This window comes from Chrysemys picta, chromosome 5, assembly GCF_011386835.1.
Source record: "Chrysemys picta bellii isolate R12L10 chromosome 5, ASM1138683v2, whole genome shotgun sequence".
NCBI lineage: Eukaryota > Metazoa > Chordata > Testudines > Emydidae > Chrysemys > Chrysemys picta.
Genome location: NC_088795.1, coordinates 135,410,368 through 135,428,544, shown reverse-complemented (window position 1 = coordinate 135,428,544; position 18,177 = coordinate 135,410,368). Strand labels below are relative to the sequence as shown.

The 18,177-nt window shown below is 50.1% G+C and overlaps 1 protein-coding gene across 4 annotated transcripts in view; it reads right to left on the bottom strand.

Annotated features, from left to right (window-relative positions):
• Positions 1–6,150: 6,150 nt before the first annotated feature.
• The window catches only part of RNF24 (ring finger protein 24), a 75,834-nt gene continuing 63,807 nt past the window's right edge, over positions 6,151–18,177 (bottom strand). For all 4 annotated transcript variants that reach the window (XM_065598355.1, XM_065598356.1, XM_065598354.1 and 1 more), the window contains 2 exons: positions 17,183–17,262; positions 6,151–12,944 (listed from right to left, as the gene is read on the bottom strand). In XM_065598355.1, coding sequence (XP_065454427.1) covers positions 12,806–12,944; positions 17,183–17,262 — 219 coding nt within the window. In that variant the 3' untranslated portion in view covers positions 6,151–12,805. The remainder of the gene's footprint in view (positions 12,945–17,182; positions 17,263–18,177) is intronic.

The window sequence follows — 18,177 nt, the reverse complement described above, 5'->3', positions numbered from 1 at the left end:
CAGGGATACGGAAGAGCAGAGGGGCAGGGACTGGGTGAGAGGAGAAGAGCAGGAGCAGGAGCAGGGCCAGGGCTGAGGAGAGCAGGGGTGGGGGCAGCATTGACGGGAGGATAGAGGAAGCAGGGTGAGGTGCCAGGAGAACAGGGACAAAGATGGGGGCTAGCTGAGGGGAGGATGGGGCAGGGATGGGGTGAGGGGCACATAGGAGCAGAGCTGTAAATGGGGCAAGGAGAAAAACGGAACTCAGGGCCTGGGCCTGTGAGGTGCTGAGCCCCCAGAAGAGCGACGACTCCTTCGCAGGCCAGGCAGGGGCCGGCTGCAGGGGGGCTGGTGCAGCCGGTGACACAGAGGTATAGGAACCAGCACGCAGCACACGTACTTCACCTCCCTCTGCCCAAGTGAGCCATGCTGAGTCAGAAAGACACTGTAACAGCCACATGGCGCCCACCCAACACATGCAGGCTAGCAGGGCATATGGGGTGAGCTGGGGAGGGGCCCACCCCAGCATTACATGGGGCAGAGAAATGCTCCGTGGCCCCACAGCAGGTGTGACCAGCATGTCATGCCACAGACTGGCCCTGGCTGGACTCCCTTGTCAGGGAATAGGCAGTGAGCGTGACTTGCCACCTGGCTATTTATTGCCAGCAATGCAGTGTTGACAGACGATTATTGCTTATTAAAAAAAGGGGGAAATAAATCCACTTTGCCTTATGCTAGCACGTGAGGCTTTGGTTCCCAGCAAGTTAGTTGTGCTTCAGTTGCCATGGGGTGTGGTTGAAACACCTGCTGCCGCCCCTTGGCTCAGCTTCTGCTCCAGTTGCACGCACAGCCAGCAACACAAAAGCCTCATGGGCTGGAGCTGGGGGAAGAGAGTGGTGGCCCTAAGGGCCTGAGCCCAGTTCCTGGGGAATTTCCCCATTGCCTGTAATGGACACAGGATCAGGTTCTTAGCCTTACATAGAACAGGAGTACTTGTGGCACCTTAGAGACTAACAAGTACTCCTGTTCTTTTTGCGGATACAGACTAACACAGCTGCTACTCTGAAACTTAGCCTTAAATGTATCACCTAGGCTAGCAGAATTCCCCACCTGCCTCCTCCATCCCCTGGTTGCATGTGACTGGAGCAGCAAAACCAATTTGATAAGATCTCTGATGACTGTCAGGGAGCTAACAGCCCAGGGCTGACAACGGCTAATTGTTTGGTCTGATCTCGTGTGGCGCGCTGAGCAGGCTTGGGTTGGGAAAGGCTGGACCCCAACCCCAAGAAGGCTGTGGGTTCAGGCACCTGCAGGACCACAATTTGGGGGGGATTGGACCTGGAGTTCTGGGGTGGGCGCCTCTCTCATAAATCTACTGTGTTTCATTTTCAGTGGTGGTGGCTCTGAGGAGGGCGCAGCACAGGGTAAAAACTGGAGGGGATCTGGGTGGTTGAGTGTCTGTTCAAGGGAATCAGAGCAAGCATTTGTGTTGGCTGTTGAAGAATTAAGTACTCTTGTGGGTTTCCATAAAGTGCAATTACATGACAAGGTAAAAATGGCCCAGACTTGCTCTAAAGATCTGTCCCGTGGTCTGGATTCTCTTCTCACTTACACCAGTGCAAATCAGGAGTTAACACCATGAGGGTCAATGGAATTACACCAAGGTAAAACAAATGCAAGTGAGAGCAGACTGAGGCTGTGTGCGCATTCAGAGACAGGGCTGCTGACTACCACCAAGAGTAATTTTCTTACTCCTCTTGGGCCCACCAAGGAAGGCAGCAATAAAGGACTGCTCTGGTGTCAACTGGTTCTTCAGCAGAAATGTTAACCGAGGCTCTTTAGCACTAGTGGTGAGGCATGAGAAGGGAAGTAACCAGCTTGACTCTCAGTTCCCAGGCTGAGTTTGCAGGGCAAGCGGTTAGAGGATGCAGCTTTGGACTGTCAATCAAGCAGGTTGGCTAGAGGGACATTGTGTGACAGGGAAGCCCAGGCTGCCATTTTTACAGTCACGTTTCAAAAGTCCTACATAAGCCTCATTTTCCAGGCACAGAAAGGACATTGCCTGGAGACATCACTGTCTCAGCAGCAGCTCCCAGCTGGCTCTGAACACAGCTCTACCTCCTGCCTTTTTAAACTTCAGTGCAGCCTTGAAGCCAGAGGGGAGAGGCAACGCAGCTCACATTAATCCCAGGTGCAAGTTAATTAATGCTGTAGTTATTGGATTAAAATGTACAGCACCTTGCACAAAAGGGCTCAGATTATCCAAGGTGCTACTGTGATATAAGTAACTAATACTTTCAGTTGTATTTGGGGTTTAATGTGGAGTGCAGTTCCTTTAAAACACACCCAGCTGCTTTTACAGCTTTCTCCAGATGTAGACATGGACCCCCAGCTCTATTCATTTCCCATTTCCTCTGCAGAGGCTCCAGGGTGGTATGTTATGCTGGGATGCAGCCAGTTCCCAAGGAGTGTGGCACAGCACCCATGGCCTCCATCCTAGCAAGGCAGGTGGGGAGTGGCACTGTCGCAGCCTGACACATCCCACCACTGGCTGCTGTTAAAGAGACTTTTGCTCCAGTCCCTCTCAGTGCCAAGCACCTTCACTGATACAGTGCATGAGCGATGAATCTGGGGTTTATGGCCCAGAATCATAAAATCCAACTGCCATGGATCTCATGTGAATAACATCTGCTCCCAACCCCCATCCTTACCTGCTGGGAGCTCTGCCTCTCCTCCTCCTCCTGGCTCGGACAGCAGCTGTGTGTTGTGACTTTGTCAGGAGATTTAAAAAGTTGCCCTCTGAAGTGGGGCCCTGTTGCCTTCAAAGGAGGCTCCCCCTGCATCTTCTCAGGGGCCCAAGTAAGATACAGAGGCTGCAACAGGGCATTGCAGGGCCACACAGGCCTGGCTCTGTGTATCATCAGTGGGGAGTGGATAAGGTTAGGAAAGCCTGACGTTTCTTTGCACAAGCCTCAGGTGGCTGGCTGGGCTTCCCGATCCGTCAAGGAATGCAGTGCTGGTGAAAAGCATCAGCCCGCCCGTCTTGGAGCCTGGAGTCGCCTGCCCACAGAGCAGGTACAGGCCAAGCAATGACAGCACACACCTCCCCCACTGGTGCCTGAGCGGGCCACTTTTAGGGGTAAAACAATAGGCCAGGTGCCATTGTGAGCTAGAGAAGAAGGTACCAGAATTGGCACAGCTACCCCAGGCCCTTGCAAGCTGGGCTGAGGCCAGCAACGAAACCATATGAGGGAACCTGCTCAGGGAGAAAGGGCACCTGTGGAACTCTTTGCTGCAGGGGAATGGGACATGTCTAGGTCCCATCTTGTTTAGATCACAATGCATAGACCATCTCACTAGAGAGGCACGGCAAGTCCTCCTTCCCCCCATTGGTATCTCCCAGAGATGGAAGCAGAGCATAGCTGTGCTAACAAGGCAGGGAGGGCCCGTAGCTCCTCTCCTCATGCCACTCACCTTAGTGGTCACACACACAAATGGGGGCAGAATTTGCCAGCCTGCTTGTTAAACAGCATCGCTCATCATGAGGCGTTCACACTGGCTGCCTGGGGGTGTCCCACTGGAATTTAAAGGTGGTGGCTTTGATCTAGAAAGCCCTAAACGGCTTGGGAACTGCTAAGCCACAAGCCACCTCCCCCGCCTTCTCCAGGGGCAACGCAGCTGCAGTGGAGATGCTCCGTGCAGTCCAAGGGGAGCCAGTGCAGAGAGCAGGGTGAGGTGTTGGTTCACACAGAGCTGTGGGCTGCTGCAGTTTGCATCGAATACATGCTTTCTTTAAACCTGCCTCCCCAGGAGAATTGCCTCTGGCTCCCTAGAGTTAGAGTTGTCTAATGCCCTGAAACAGGAGGGGTCAGGTCCCTTCCAATTGTGACTGTCATCATTAATAGCCTCCTCTAGACACATGGTTGTAAAAGCCGGTAGCATTGAAGAACAAGCCAAGTTCCTGCTGGAGGGTTTTGGAGCCATCCTTGTAGAATTCTCTGTGGGCTAGTTCGGTTACTTTCTCTAGGATGGTTCAAAAAAGAAAAAAAGTTTCCTCTTTTCCCTTGCGTTCTCCAGCACCTCACCAGGGGGAGAGCCCAGGGGGCTGCTGCTTCCCCATGAAAGCAATTGGCAACACGGTGAAAGCGTATGAGCAGAACCCTTCGCTAGGCAGCGACTGCATGTAGCTCTGGGGCCTGAATTCCTTCAGCGTCAAGAGCACCATGGAAAGTCCCTGGCAGACCAGAACTTCTCAGGGAAGCTCAGTAAGAAAACCCGCCCCGAACCAGCAGTGCCTCGTTTCTTATGGGGGAAGGGTTGGTTTTTCTGTTTTAGTAACAGGCTGGTCCAGTTCACTTAACTGCAGCCATCAGTCAAGAGAGCAATTAAGCAATAAAACTCTACTTTCCACTACCAGCTCCGAAGGGGGTGGGGGAGAGTCAGAGCTGATCGCTCAGAGCCGGCCTGGAAGAATTCCAGTGGTGTGTGGTTTTGCCCCTGTGCTTTCCATGCAGAAGCAGCCCCCATCTATGGAGCTGGGGAGGCAATTCAGACTCCTTTGGGCTGGATGGGGGCAGCAGCAGAGTTCCAGTTGCTACGGCAGCTGACACTTCCCCTGGAAGTGAAAGTTTCCTTTCGCTAAAGGGTTCCATTCTGCTCCCAGGAGACAATCTAGCATTGACTGGTTTTGGCATCGCCTACTCTCGATGATCCCCTTGCCCTAGTATCCCAGCTCCCGGAACACGAGGAAAGTACTTAGAACATGGCTTCTCAGCCTGAGGATTGTGAACCCCCCCCCACTCCTCCCGGGGTTGCAAATGTGTGTCAGAGCATCACAATTGCTCCAACCTACCCATATGGTTAAAGGGAAGGGGGAATCCCCACTAGATCGAAGAGCCCTGGTATGGAAAAACCAAGAACCCCCCCCCCTGAATTGGAAACAGCTACCACTACCCTGGGGAAGGCAAGTCTCTGCTCCAGAGAGGGCAAATCTTTCAATGGTGACAATGTCACAGCTGCTGTTCCTCTATTGGGCATCAGAAACCCCCCAGGGAAACCTGTAGAACTGTCGACGATACAGAGCAGTCACAGTCTTAAGTAGCAATTTACTCATATGGGAAGACCTTCCAAGCAACTTCTTCTGTAGAGACAGGGATCGAGTCTGAAGTCTAGCCAAAAGGCCCCCCAATGGAGCTGGGGAAGAATACACTGTAACCCCTGAATTCTTTGTTGTGAATGATTGGCTCAGCTCTATCTAGCGAGGCAGCACATTGCATTTGGACAATGCAAGGTTGAATTGCCAATCCCAGGCTCTCCCAGGTTGATGGTGACTGGTTTCCTTTGGACAGGGAGTAGTTGCTAGCACAGAGGAAAGCTGAATAGTTTGAACTCTGGAAGTTTCTGCTGAATAATAGAACACTTTGTACAAGCCAGAAAAATGCTGGTCTGGCTGGCTTGGCTGATGCGTGATTTCTCATTCAGCTCGTGTGTGAGTTTTGCCTACAGTACACTGAGGGGACAGGGAGAAGTGGTTTGTTAATGCCAAGCTGGATCAGTCTTGGAGGGAGGCAGCAGAACAAGCAGTTTATGTAGATAACTTTATGTAGTGGGATGCCAAGGCCAATCTCAGGCTAGACATTAGTGAGGGCTTGATGTCCATTGGCCCTGAGCGCACACAGTTCCAAACTGAAGTGATCTGGAGCCATGGACACACTCGGACAATCCAGCCATAAAGCTTTAATATTCTGCTCAGGCTGTAGTGCAAGGGACGACAGGGAATCCAGGGCCCCAGTCACCTTAAGGTGACCAGTTCTAATCTGACACGGGCGGTAGCACAGTACAGGGGACAGGGTGTTGGGGCTCTATTCTGCCCAACTCACTGTGGGACCTCAGGCAAGTCACTTTTCTGCATTTCCCCTTCATCTATCAGAGAGGGATAATGGTGCTTACTTGCTTTGAGATCTATGGGGGGAAAAGCCAGGAGGGGGCAAGTCTCTGCTGACTCAATCTCACCATGGTGTCCTGGTCCGGACTGCCCCCAGCAGTAGGTACCGTCTGTTTGTCCGCAATGGACTCGGCCAGGGTCACCCTGGGGGTGACATACATAAACCAGACAGGTGAACACGTGTGATTCGGTGAGATGGTGGCGGAAGTGACTCCAACACAGCACGATTTCCAAAATCCGCATTTATTTACATTTCAAGTCAAATCACATGCAAATTCTCTTTTCCTTAACAATAGTGTGATTAGCAAAAAAGATGCATTAGAATTTTAAAATAGCAATTAAATATACAAAAATATAGCTTACAAAAAAACAGCGAATGTTTTTAAAAATATTCTGCTGCAGAATTCTTAGTGTACAAACATGTCTATGAACCCATGGGCATAAACATCTCAGGAGTCACACAGTATTTACAGAGAAGGAGAAAACACCCGCCCCCCAACCCCTTGATGGCCTAATCACAAGAACTACCGCTAGCATTTGACTGGTCAGGTACTGATGCTATCAAAATACACAGACTAATTGGTAATGGGAAACTTTACCCCCATTCTAAAAGGATTGGAAAGAACAGTCTACTCTGCCATTAGAAAAGCCTGTACAATGTAATACTGAATGACCCCTTTCTTGCACCCCTTCAATAGGGAGAGTTGTAAATACTGAAGGAAAAAAGAGAAACCCCTAAGAAAGAGCAGGGTTCAGGTAATATCCTGCCCCTTCCATTTACATCCAAAGTCAGCGAGAGACTGATCAATATATAGTTCTCTCCACGACATGGAGTTGGATTCTGATCTCACGCTGGTATAAATCCACTGGTGGTCATGGAGTGACTCCAGATTTACACTGGGGTGAGAGATCAGACAGGTCAGCCATCCACTGGCAAACAGCTCAATACTGGGGTCACCAAAAACAAGCCAGGGGGAAAGTGAGCCTTCACCAACCATGTAAAGAGTTTTAGGAAGACACAGCCAGGAGGACACAGAGCTATGCCCTGCAGCTCCATTTCCTCATCAAGACAATGAAATCCGATCAAGCTTCAGAATCCACCACCACTACAATGCTCTGGACCAATGGGTCAGTGCAACCTGGTTTATGGCAACTAATTAACACTCGGGCCTTTTGCTTTGAAATATACACAAGAGAGTTTTCAAGTGTTGACTACAAGTTGCTTAATTTTCTCCAATAAAGGCAAATAGTCAACTTTTGAAGGAAACACAAGACATAGGCACATGGTAGAGTCTATACTTCCAAATATCTTCTTTGCCACAAGGTGTGGCTTTTACAGTGAACAGTGTATGTTTTGTATTACAACACGAATTGGCACCAAGAACTGGCCATTCACAGAGATCCTGTCGACTCCACTACTGGGAATGGAGATTTGCATCAATAATGCAGTTGGGAGAGAAATAGCAAGCGAGTAGGGATTATCCATGAGCAACTTGTCCTAGTTCAGCTATAAGAAACCAACCATGCACTGATTGCAAGTAGCCTGCTAAAATTAGTGGCCTATTCTCGCATAGATAGGTACACCTGCACCTCCCATTAACTGGTGGGAGTTATGGGTACATACTAGAGGAGAGAATACTGGTTAGAAGGTCTATATACGAAGGGACCAATCAATCAATCAACGGAGATACAATTGCATTTGCCATGAGGGCTTCTACTTTCATCCACTGGCTGAGCTCGAGAGGTGCCAATCTCACAAATCCCATTGAAGTGAATGGGAGTTGTGAGTAGGTGGCCTGACAAACAAATATTTTTGACTAACGAGATTGGGAGAGGGAATCTTACCAGACAGGAATGTGGTTCCTGTGAATATTTTAGCCTAATTCCATCCACAAGCCTGGGTCACTGTCTCGAAGGGCTGAGTTTGCAGGGATCTGTGCCACCTTTGGGGCTAACCATCCAAATATTCTGGTCGCCAGTTAATGTGAAACAAACCACAGATCTGCTCAAGACCCTGAGTGCTATTCTGCAGAATCTAGCGCTGGGAAATGGAGAGAGGACAACACGTTCATATGCTCTGGGATGTGGATATAACACCCCCCCCCCTACATTTGGGGCAGGTACTGCTGACGTTTAAGACATTAAATGGCTCCCTTGAGGTAGTCAATTGCTCTAGAGATACCAGACAGATCCTATACACAAGGTGGTGTTGTACCGGTTACAGAGACTACAGTGTGCAACTGGCAAACTACCTTAGTAACATCCCTCAGCCAGGTGAACCCGAGTACGGTGGAGATGGCTCTAAAACTGACAGCAACAGGAGAAAGATGGCGTCTCACTGCAACAGCCCTTTAAAAAAGATACACCTCAGTCCACTGGCTCATTGACTGCGTGGATGTGACTGGGAGCTGAATATTCGGGTAAAGCCGCATGGAATAACGCCGCAGCCACACTGTATGTACTCGTTCAATCAAACACTGAAGGATGTAGCACACCAGGCAAGTGCAGGGAATTCCTCTGGCCAATTGAGGACATTTCAAGTGGCACCAACTTCAGACCAGCTTCTGCAAGGGGGTTTTAACTCTCCCCTCCCCCGGGTTTTATATTTGCTGTGCTGACATTATTCTATGTATTTGTATGGTTACCGGCCCCTACAGGATTTGGGGTCCAATCAGAGCATGGCTTCAAGTTTGCTTGTAACTTGATAGGACACAGAGAACCAGAAAAGTTAAGTTTTGTTTCAGAGAATTTAGTGAAACTAAATGAACTAATTATAGATTGAAACTCTCCAGACTGAAGATCTGTGCCCAGAACAGACAGCGATCCTGCAAACAGCATCATAGTCACCTCCCTGTGCCTTTGTCCCTGCTTTGAAGAGACACCCCTAGGAATGAGAAGGAAGATGTGTCCATGGCCCATTTCTCAGCCTTGCTACTCTAATTCCCAATAAGGGTACCAAATGAGATGAAGTGTCTGGGAATGGAGAGACCAGATTCTAACAAAGGGAATGAGACTCCCAACTCGCAGATCACCCAACCGCCCTCACATGGCCATGACTTTCAGACACTGGTGACCTAGGCTAGAGTCCTACCCAGACATGAAGCTTTTTGCACTGCCTTATTACTAAGCGAGCAATCAGAAAAAATCCTTAATGCTGATCCTGCGAACTGTCCTTGCACAGAACTCCAGTGATTTCTGGAGCAGCTCTGAGCACTGAGAACCTGGAAGGATCAGGAGCTGTGTGAGGAAGCTCTATAGAATTCACACTAAATTCTAATCCAGCCACAGGAATGGAGACACACAGATTCCAGAGTAGCACCGCGCTCCACTCCTCCAGGAGTCGTATGCTGTCAGAGACCAGCCTAGGAGCCACTTTCATTTACTATGAAGTGGAGACCAAAAGCCACCACTTTCTTAGTGAGCATTCTCAGTGGCCTAGATGTTCAGGGAAGGAATTCACAGATTTTTCCTCAAGCAGAGGCACCTAGGAAGCCGTGCAGCCAGGCTGGTTGCTTTTCCAGGGCACAAGAATGCAGGGACCACACATATTTATCCTCAATGAGATACAGCACTGTAGCCTGTGGTATTCATCCCAGAAATAAAATGCAAACGTTATCAGCACAGCCAGGAGACAGCAGGGAAGACACTAAGCCAGCCCTGTCAATTTATATTCATAGTTCAAATCCAAATCTTTGTTCCATTCAGAATACAATCTAAGGCTACATCTACACTACAGGGGGGGGGGATCGATTTAAGATACGCAAATTCAGCTACGCGAATAGCGTAGCTGAATTCAACGTATCGCAGCCGACTTACCCCGCTGTAGGGACGGCGGCAAAATCGACCTCTGCGGCTTCCCGTTGACGGTGCTTACTCCCACCTCCGCTGGTGGAGTAAGAGCGCCGATTCGGGGACGCGATAAATCGATCCCCGAGAGGTCGATTTCTACCCGCCGATTCAGGCGGGTAGTGTAGACCCAGCCTTAGATACCTAATTGCCTAGGTAAAAGTCTCAAACATCATGTTCAGGACGCAGATTCTTCTGAATGACTTAAAAAATGTCTGTGGCAAAAAAAAATAAAAGTACATAGAAAGGATAAATGGTGGTGGGCGGGATCAGGAAGGGGGCACATATCACAGGACAGACAATATGGATCAGATCCTGCTCCTAGTGAAGCCTCTGGCAAAAATTCCCCATTGACTTCAGTGGCAGGAGGTTTTTTTGTTCAAGTCTGACCTAAATTATTGTGTAGGCACATTAGAAATGCATATATTAGGCTATATCAGAGAGACACGTCGTCAACCCTCTTTGCTGACATCCATCTATAGGCCAGCGTGCCCTGCCTGGCTGGGCCAGAGACAGAAACTCGACAGGCTGAGGCATGGTGGGATGGTCGGTTTCATCCGCAAGAGCTGGTGGTAGTGTGGTACTGTACCGTAGCTCTGTAAAGAGAACAAAGGTCAAAGGCACCTAACGTTGCTTTAATCAATACTGTCGACCGCTACCAGCTTGGTGCTGATCGATGAAAGGGAAATAATGGCATTTGGGCCTTTTCTATTCTGGTTAAATGGGGAATTTGAAGTTCACGGTGGACAAAGTGGCTAATGGTAGATGTTCGCAACTCACCCTTCTTCCCCTTGGTCGTTTCAAAGCTCCTTTGTAAAACTGTTCAGTCATTCACAGCTCATGCAAATACCTGCGAGCAGGCAAATAAGCAGCTAGCCACAGATGCGTGGCAGGGTTCACATTCATAAACAAGTACATCTGCCTTCCCCTCCCATCCCAACACAGTCTGCAAACAACATGCAGGCTGCAACAGTCAAAGTCAGCGCAGAAGGCGCTCAGAATAAGTGAATCTTCCCCCTCTGATGTCCCCTATCCTGATGCCACCGAGATTAAGGAGAGTTTTTCCATTGAGATCAATGGCAGCAGGATTTGGCCCTTATAAAGCAAGGTTTAGAAGACAAAAGGACTCCTGGTGGAACATGAGATGTATACTGGATTGGATGGGACAGCAAAGGGAACAGATCAGGGGATATCAGGCTCCTGGAACATTGTTAAAGAACCAGAAAATCTGCCTTGAATGGGAGTAGCTGTGAGGCTCTCGTGGGACTGCATTACAGCAGATGCTAAGCACACAGGTGTGTACCTAGGAGGAGAAAGGGCTGGCAAGCCAATGCAGTATGCAATATGCACATTTACGTTATTTTAGACAATGGCTAGCTATGTACATTTAAGGAGAATTTCCCTCTGGTCCACCTGCATCTGTGCTGTTTATTATTGGTCTAATTCAGGAATCTCAGGAGTGTCAGTACTTTCGAATCACTCAGAAAGTGGAGCTAGAAATCAGAAATCTACCCTGCTTAAATATAGTTCAGCCAAACACCAAGAGTACTCCTCAACCCCAAGAGACGTACGTACACAAACAGACCTTATGCCCCACCGCTTATCCTGATACACATCCATTTCAAGTGGGCCCCAGCACTCAAAAGGGTGACTTGAATAACTCTGTCCCCAGCAGAATGACATGGGTAGATCTATGGTACCTTTCTCTAATTCAGAGCCGAGAGAAAGAAACAAGATAGTCAAGGTTTATCATTGGCTCTGAAGTAAGAGGCAGCAGCTCTGCTGAATGTAGTGGACTTGAGCCTGTCTGCGCCAAGGTTAAGTCAGCCCTTTGCGACTGTGATTGTGCAGACAGGAGAGCGTGTGAGAGAGTGAGGCTGTGTACGGCAACCAAGCTTCACCAACTACATGAGAAGGGAAGGGAAGTGTGCAAGCGCTAGGCCTTGGACTCAGACTTTTTAAAGGGGCTTTCCTATTGCAGAGGAAAATACAGACACGTGTATGGCTGCTGCGTCGTTTGCAGTAAGTGCCTGTGTCAGACGCCGGCTTAATGCCAGCACTTGGTAGGAAAATCATCCCATCACATTCCAGAACACTCGGGGGGCAACGGATGTTCTCAAGAGCAGATCCAACCTTTGGGGTCACGTAAGGGTCGGTTTTCAGAGATGAAGACTGGGGAGCTGTGGGTGCTCAGTACCTCCGAAACAATCAGGCCATATGTGCACATTAGAATGACCCAGTTCCCTTACTGGACAGATGCAGCCCAATACTTGCAAACCTTCCCCTGGAACTACTTCAGCGCAGAGTGCTTATGCGCTTGCACTGTCTTAGAGGCTGTTGGCAGACTGGTCACGGTGCTGTCCATGCTAACAGGACATTGTCAAAATTTAAACCTCTGAGTAACCCCACAACTTCAGGAAAATCTCCGTAAAGGAACAATGTAAAACCCTTGCTCATTTCTCCAGCCACTAGCCATTCAGCGCGAGGTAACCGCTGGCTGGGTTTGGCCTTATGGAGACAGTTTTTAAAGGGGGTGTGAAGGTTGGTTTTGTTTTTTTGAGATGGGAAGATGTCCACTGGCTGCATAGGATCTACCATTCAAGGTACCCAGGGGCCAGTGTCTTGAAAGACTTTGTTTCGTAAGTTCTCTTCTCTTATTATACTTGTAACATTATCCCTCCTCCTCAGCACACCATACAGTCAACTAGCCAGAAACAGGTACCAGGCCTACACATGTAATACCGTCGACAGGGTCCGTCATAAAGTGCTCTCAAAAACCCAAACACATAGGCTTGTCGTTGCCTTTTGTCTTCTTGTTGCGCTGGTGGCATATTGCTTTGGTTGTTCTGAAGTCCAAGCATCTGGCCCCGTCCCCTAAAGTGCATCGTGGGAGCTCTTCATGAGACAAAGGGAATCCTGGTAGATGCACCAAGGCTGTAAGCAACAGATTCAGAGATCTGCAATTCTCTGCCTAAGTCCATCGTTTTCATCCTTGCGATATTTTTTGTGATGGAAGTGTCCTTTGCTTGGGAGAAGCTATACAATGTTCTCTGCCCCAGGCAGGGGTCCTTGGGGAGGCCCATGGTCCTGCTTACTATGGAGTTGTGCCAGTTGTAGGACAGGCATGTTGCAGAGTGGACACACTTTTCGCACCTCCAACCACTTAATGAGGCACCTGGGAACGAAGAAGAGAGAACAGAGTTAATTCACACTGAACCCGATTACCACCACTGAACACTTTGTACACTTCTATGGCCCCGCTCATCTGAGCGCCTCGTCTCACTTGCCAAACATTAATTCTCTCAGCCTTTTGGAGGTAGAAATCATTACCTCCATGTTGAAACTGCGGAAACAGAGCGAAGTTAAATGACTTACCCAAGTTCATGTAGAGAGTCAGTGACAAAGGTGGAATCAAGCCCCAGACTCCTGGCTTCCACACTCACCTGCCATTTTCATCCAATTAGGCACATTTCTACCTCCAGAGTTTTAGTTCATAGAATCACAGAATATCAGGGTTGGAAGGGACCTCAGGAGGTCATCTTGTCCAACCCCCTGCTCAAAGCAGGACCAATCCCCAGACAGATTTTTGCCCCAGATCCCTAAGTGGCCCCCTCAAGGATTGAACTTACAACTCTGGGTTTAGCAGGCCAATGCTCAAACCACTGAAAGTCCCTCTTTGCATTCACACATAGAAAGTCAATAGGCATTTTTAAAGCAGGAAAATTGCTATGCCAGCTCTACACTGGAACTTAGAGATAATCTCACCCCAAGAATTTTAAAATTCCGCACCCCCCTGTTATGCAAATAAAAAAACTGCACTTAAACGTGCCTGATTCTGCTGAACTGGGCTGACTTTTAGAACACCATTATGCACTTCTGTGGTAACTCTCACTTCTGCAATGCTGTTTTCTTTTAAAGAGCAAGCGCCATCCAAGCAAACCCACATCCTGATAAAAGCCCCCAAACGGTCAGACCTGGCATCCTCAACTCAAGCTCTTGCCTTCTGCCGACCCCCAACACAGATCCGAGCTCTTCAGTGGGTGCTTTGCACGCAGCAGGCTTGCAGAATTAGGCCCAGAGTGTTGCTATGTTAGCACAACTCTGCTGGTAGCAATCCCATCTCAGAGCAAAGTATCTGGCAGATTTGAACCCTGACCCAGGACTTGGGCTCATACCAGAACTGCAGCATGGGAAGTACTACATGCCGGATGTCAATTCTGCCCATCTTTGGCAGGTCGACAGGTGGAAGGTAAAGAACCAATGGCATTTTCCAAAGGGAGGAGGGGATACTCCAGCTTCTTTACCAGTATTCCCTCTCCCAGGGAAACAGGCTCCAGCCCCCGAAGACTGCATTTGAGTTACTGCTAGGTCACAAAGCTCTGCTCCTGCAGGGTGCAAAGCAACCTAAACTCCCACTGAAGCAGGATTCAGTCCTAAATTACCAGTGTCTGGCTTTTCCCCTGGGCATGGCTTGCGCACAAGAGAGGTTGACGATTACTGATCTAGCTCCAGAAGCTCACGCAGCTCTTCCCAATAGAGCGTGCTGCATCGCTGTACGGAGCGGGTGGAACACTATGATCTGAAGGCACGAACAGGTGCGATGCAGAATACCACAGACATGCACAGAGAGTACACAGAGGCCATGACAGCTAGAATGATTCATGGATCTGCAGGTTTTTGAGGGAGTAAAGTCACAAAACCTAGGTCCATGTCTAGATCTGAGTCACTGAAAAACCACCTTTGCATGAGTGGGAAAGCAGTTTTCCACTGTCTGTTTAGGTTACATGCTTTGGGGGAAGAGGGAAATTATGTATTCATACCATGGGAAGAGACAGCACTGCGTTAGAGCAAATCTGAGGCTGTGTCTACACTGCACGGCTTACTGCTGTAAGGTACGCAGTATAGCTGCCCTGTCGGCAGGAGAGAGCTCTCCTGCCAACAAAATAAAACCACCTCCACCAAGGGGCATTAACTTGGTTGGTGCGAGAGCGTCTCCTGCCGACCAAGATCTGTCCACACCGGCGTTTTTCCTCTGTAAAACTTTTGTTGGTCGGGGTGTGTTTTTTTCCACACTCCTGACCAACAAAAGTTTTACCAATGAAAGTTCAGTGTAGACATGGTTATGTAAGGGAACTGTTAGACTAACAATTAGAGTCACCTGGTAGACAGCAAGCTGGGGGAAGGGGGTGGGGATTGCGTGAGTTTTTAGTGTGTGTTAGCTCAACCAAAATCCTGTTGCAGGGTGTGAAGTTCAGAACTAAACTGGAAAGTTCCAGCCCAAGAGCACTAGAGTGCCTGCTGGCCTCTCTCCAGCCAGGGCAGAGGGAGAGGTGACTGCAATGGGATTTGGAGGCCAGCCATGGCCCCTCCCTCTCCCACATTGTACGCTATACAAGAACGATCCATAGCCTACCAATTAACAGAACAACAGCATTCCAGGACAAGTGTTTACTTCCTTTCTAGCCTTACTGCCAGGACCTCAGTGCAAGTCTTCAGCCGTTGCCACCCCGATCACTGTAAGCCTCCTTCTCCCTGGCCTCCCTGCATTCCACTCTCTCCACTCCAGCCTGTCAGAAAGGTTACTGGCAAGATTATCTTCCTTTCAGGCCAGTCTGATCACATCTCCCCTGCCACTCAAGTCCCTTCACTGCCTTCCCTCTCTTTACACATCCAGTTCCAGCTCTTAATTCATCAGCTTCTGCATGCCTCTATTCTCACCTCCATCTCCTCAGACAGCCCTTGCTACCCCTCACCCGAGCTTAGGGTGACCAGACGTCCCGATTTTATCGGCACTGTCCCAATTTTATCGGGACTGTCCCAATTTTTGCTTCTTTGTCCCACGTCCCGACCGATGTCTGGTCGGGACACTGGACAAAAAAGAAATGTTGCGCTCCGCCCTGGCTCCGCCCCCCCTTCCCCCATTGGCTCCCTCCTCAAATCCCCGCCCTGGCCCCGCCTCTTCCCCAACCATGCAGCATTCCTCCTCCCTCCCAGGCTTGCAGCATGGCGGCGCAAGCCTGGGAGGGAAGGGGTGGCGGCGGTGCCTGGATCCTGGAGCTGGTGAGTCAGCTCCGGCACCCGGGCACCCGGCGGGCAAAGGGGGGCTGGCAAGGGAGGGAGATGGGGGGCTCAGCTTTGAGCCTCCCGCCGCGACAGAGGGCTCCTGCCCGGGCCGCTGCACCTGGGGCCGGGAGCGCAGCCTGGAGGCTGCTCCAGCTCTGCAGTCCACGGGGTAGCGCGGTGGGTCCGGGCGGGGGCAGCGTGGAGCGCGCAGGGGCCGGTTGGGCGGCGTGGGCCGAATCCCTGCTGCTGCCAGGGAGCCCTGCGCCTCTCCCTCCCGCTCGCGGCTGCGGCTCCTTCCCGGCGGGACGCGCCCACCCCCGGCCTGCCCCGCGCACATGTGGCACGCGTCCAGCTGCTCCTTCCCGGCGGGAGGGAGACTAGGCGCGGGGGACACGCGCCGCATGTGCCCGGGGCAGCGGGAGGCGCGTCCCGCCGGGAAGGAGCTGCAGCCGCGAGCGGGAGGGAGAGGCGCGGGGCTCCCTGGCAGCAGCGGGGATTCAGCCCCTGCTGCCCACCCGGCTCCTGCCCGCTCCGCGCTGCCCCCGCCCGGATCCACCGCGTGCCGCATATGCCCGTGGCGGGCCGGGAGGCTCCGCAGGGAGGGCAGCGCGCGGGGCCAGGGCCTGCTAATGCCCCCGGCCCCTTTTAAACGCCTTTTTTTTTGCTCCGCCTCCCTTTTTTGCTCCGCCCTCCACCCCTTTTTTTCCCTCCCTCCCCCGGTCCCGATATTTTGGGCTGCTGATCTGGTCACCCTACCCGAGCTTATCTTGAATCCACCCACTCCACACGTCCTGCTCCCCATACATTTTGAGAAGCCTTGTATATCCTTTGCCAAGTACCCTTGCTCCCTTCCAAACTCTCCAGGAAGGTTTGCCTGTCCCAACCAGGCAAGCCAGTCCCACTCTGTGTTTCCTGCTCTGTTTTGAGCATTTCACGTTGCAGTGAGCTGTGCTTTTAGAATGAAGGCCCGCCCTGGGCAGGTTTAACTAGGCAACACAGCACACAGCCGCATACACACCACCTAGAACCCTCGACTTCTAATGCGAATGAATGTGTGACAAAACAAGTCTCTCCATGAAAGGCAAGGCTTGTGTGCAGACTTTAACCACCAACTTTCAAGGCAACTGTGACTCGATTTCCAAAGCTTCAGTAAACATGGCTCAACTTAATACAGTAAATGAAGACTTATTAAAGAGGAGTAGCATTTGTTAATCCTTTAGAACACAGCACAGGCAGATGTATACAATATAAGCCTTTGTAATTCAGTGCTGCCAGTGTTTCCAAGAGACATGCAAGGCTTTTGTAAACACAACTTTGGTCTTTTGTACCGAAGGGTAGCTCAGCACTTACTTTCTGTGGAAGGCATGTTTACATGGACAGATTCCCAGCTCGTCTTTGGGCTTGAATTCCTCCAAACAAACGGCACAGATCTGAAAGGTGAGAAAGCAGAGAGACAATGGAATCAGTTGATGGAAAACTTTCTGAATACATACTCTGTAGGTAAGGTTAAGTCAATGGAAACATTCCCCAAGGAATCTCTGCACCAAACTGCTCTCTTGACTAACATGAGAGTTTTATAGAACTCGGTTTCATCTTGTTTCATCAGGGATGCAGATTTGTCAAATGGTCTCACTACGACTCTGCGTTGGGACAGAACACACTTCAGTGAAAACGGGTTACGTTATTCACTTGTGATCCTAACAAAAATATTGTAGGGGAAAAACATCCAGAGGCCAAAGATACAGGCCTGGTTTACACTACATAGTTAGGTCGACATAAGCTGCCTTGCATCGACCTACCTTTGGAAGCGTCTTCACTTAAATTTGGCTCCCGCTGACATAAGTGCCTCCTCTCCACGCCGATTTAGTAACACCATCTCCCTGAGTGGCGTAGAGTCACCCTACATGTAATTCGGTCAATGCAATGCCAGTATAGATACTGCATAGCTTACGTTGACTGTTAAGGGCCTTCAGGAGCCATCCCACCATGTCCCACACTGACAATACAATCGATACAAGTGCTCCTGGGGAGGACGTGCACCACCCACACAAGGAGCCACAGGTGTGTACACACAAGTGATTTAGTAACTGCAGTGGCTGTATGCCGACATAAATTCGGTCGACAGAATTTTGTTGTGTAGACATGGCCACAGTGAACCTGCAGTCTTGACATTGGACACAACTCTGCCTTTCTGAAGGGCTAAGCTTCCCTCTCAATGTTTTTCTTCTAGCATAGGCAAATCCAGAGAGAGTGTAAGAGAAATGCAAGTGCTCTGCGCTGGATAGAACCTGTTCTGTGAGGCTTCTGCTGAGTAACCGCGCACAGACCAATCTGAGTTTGGAACA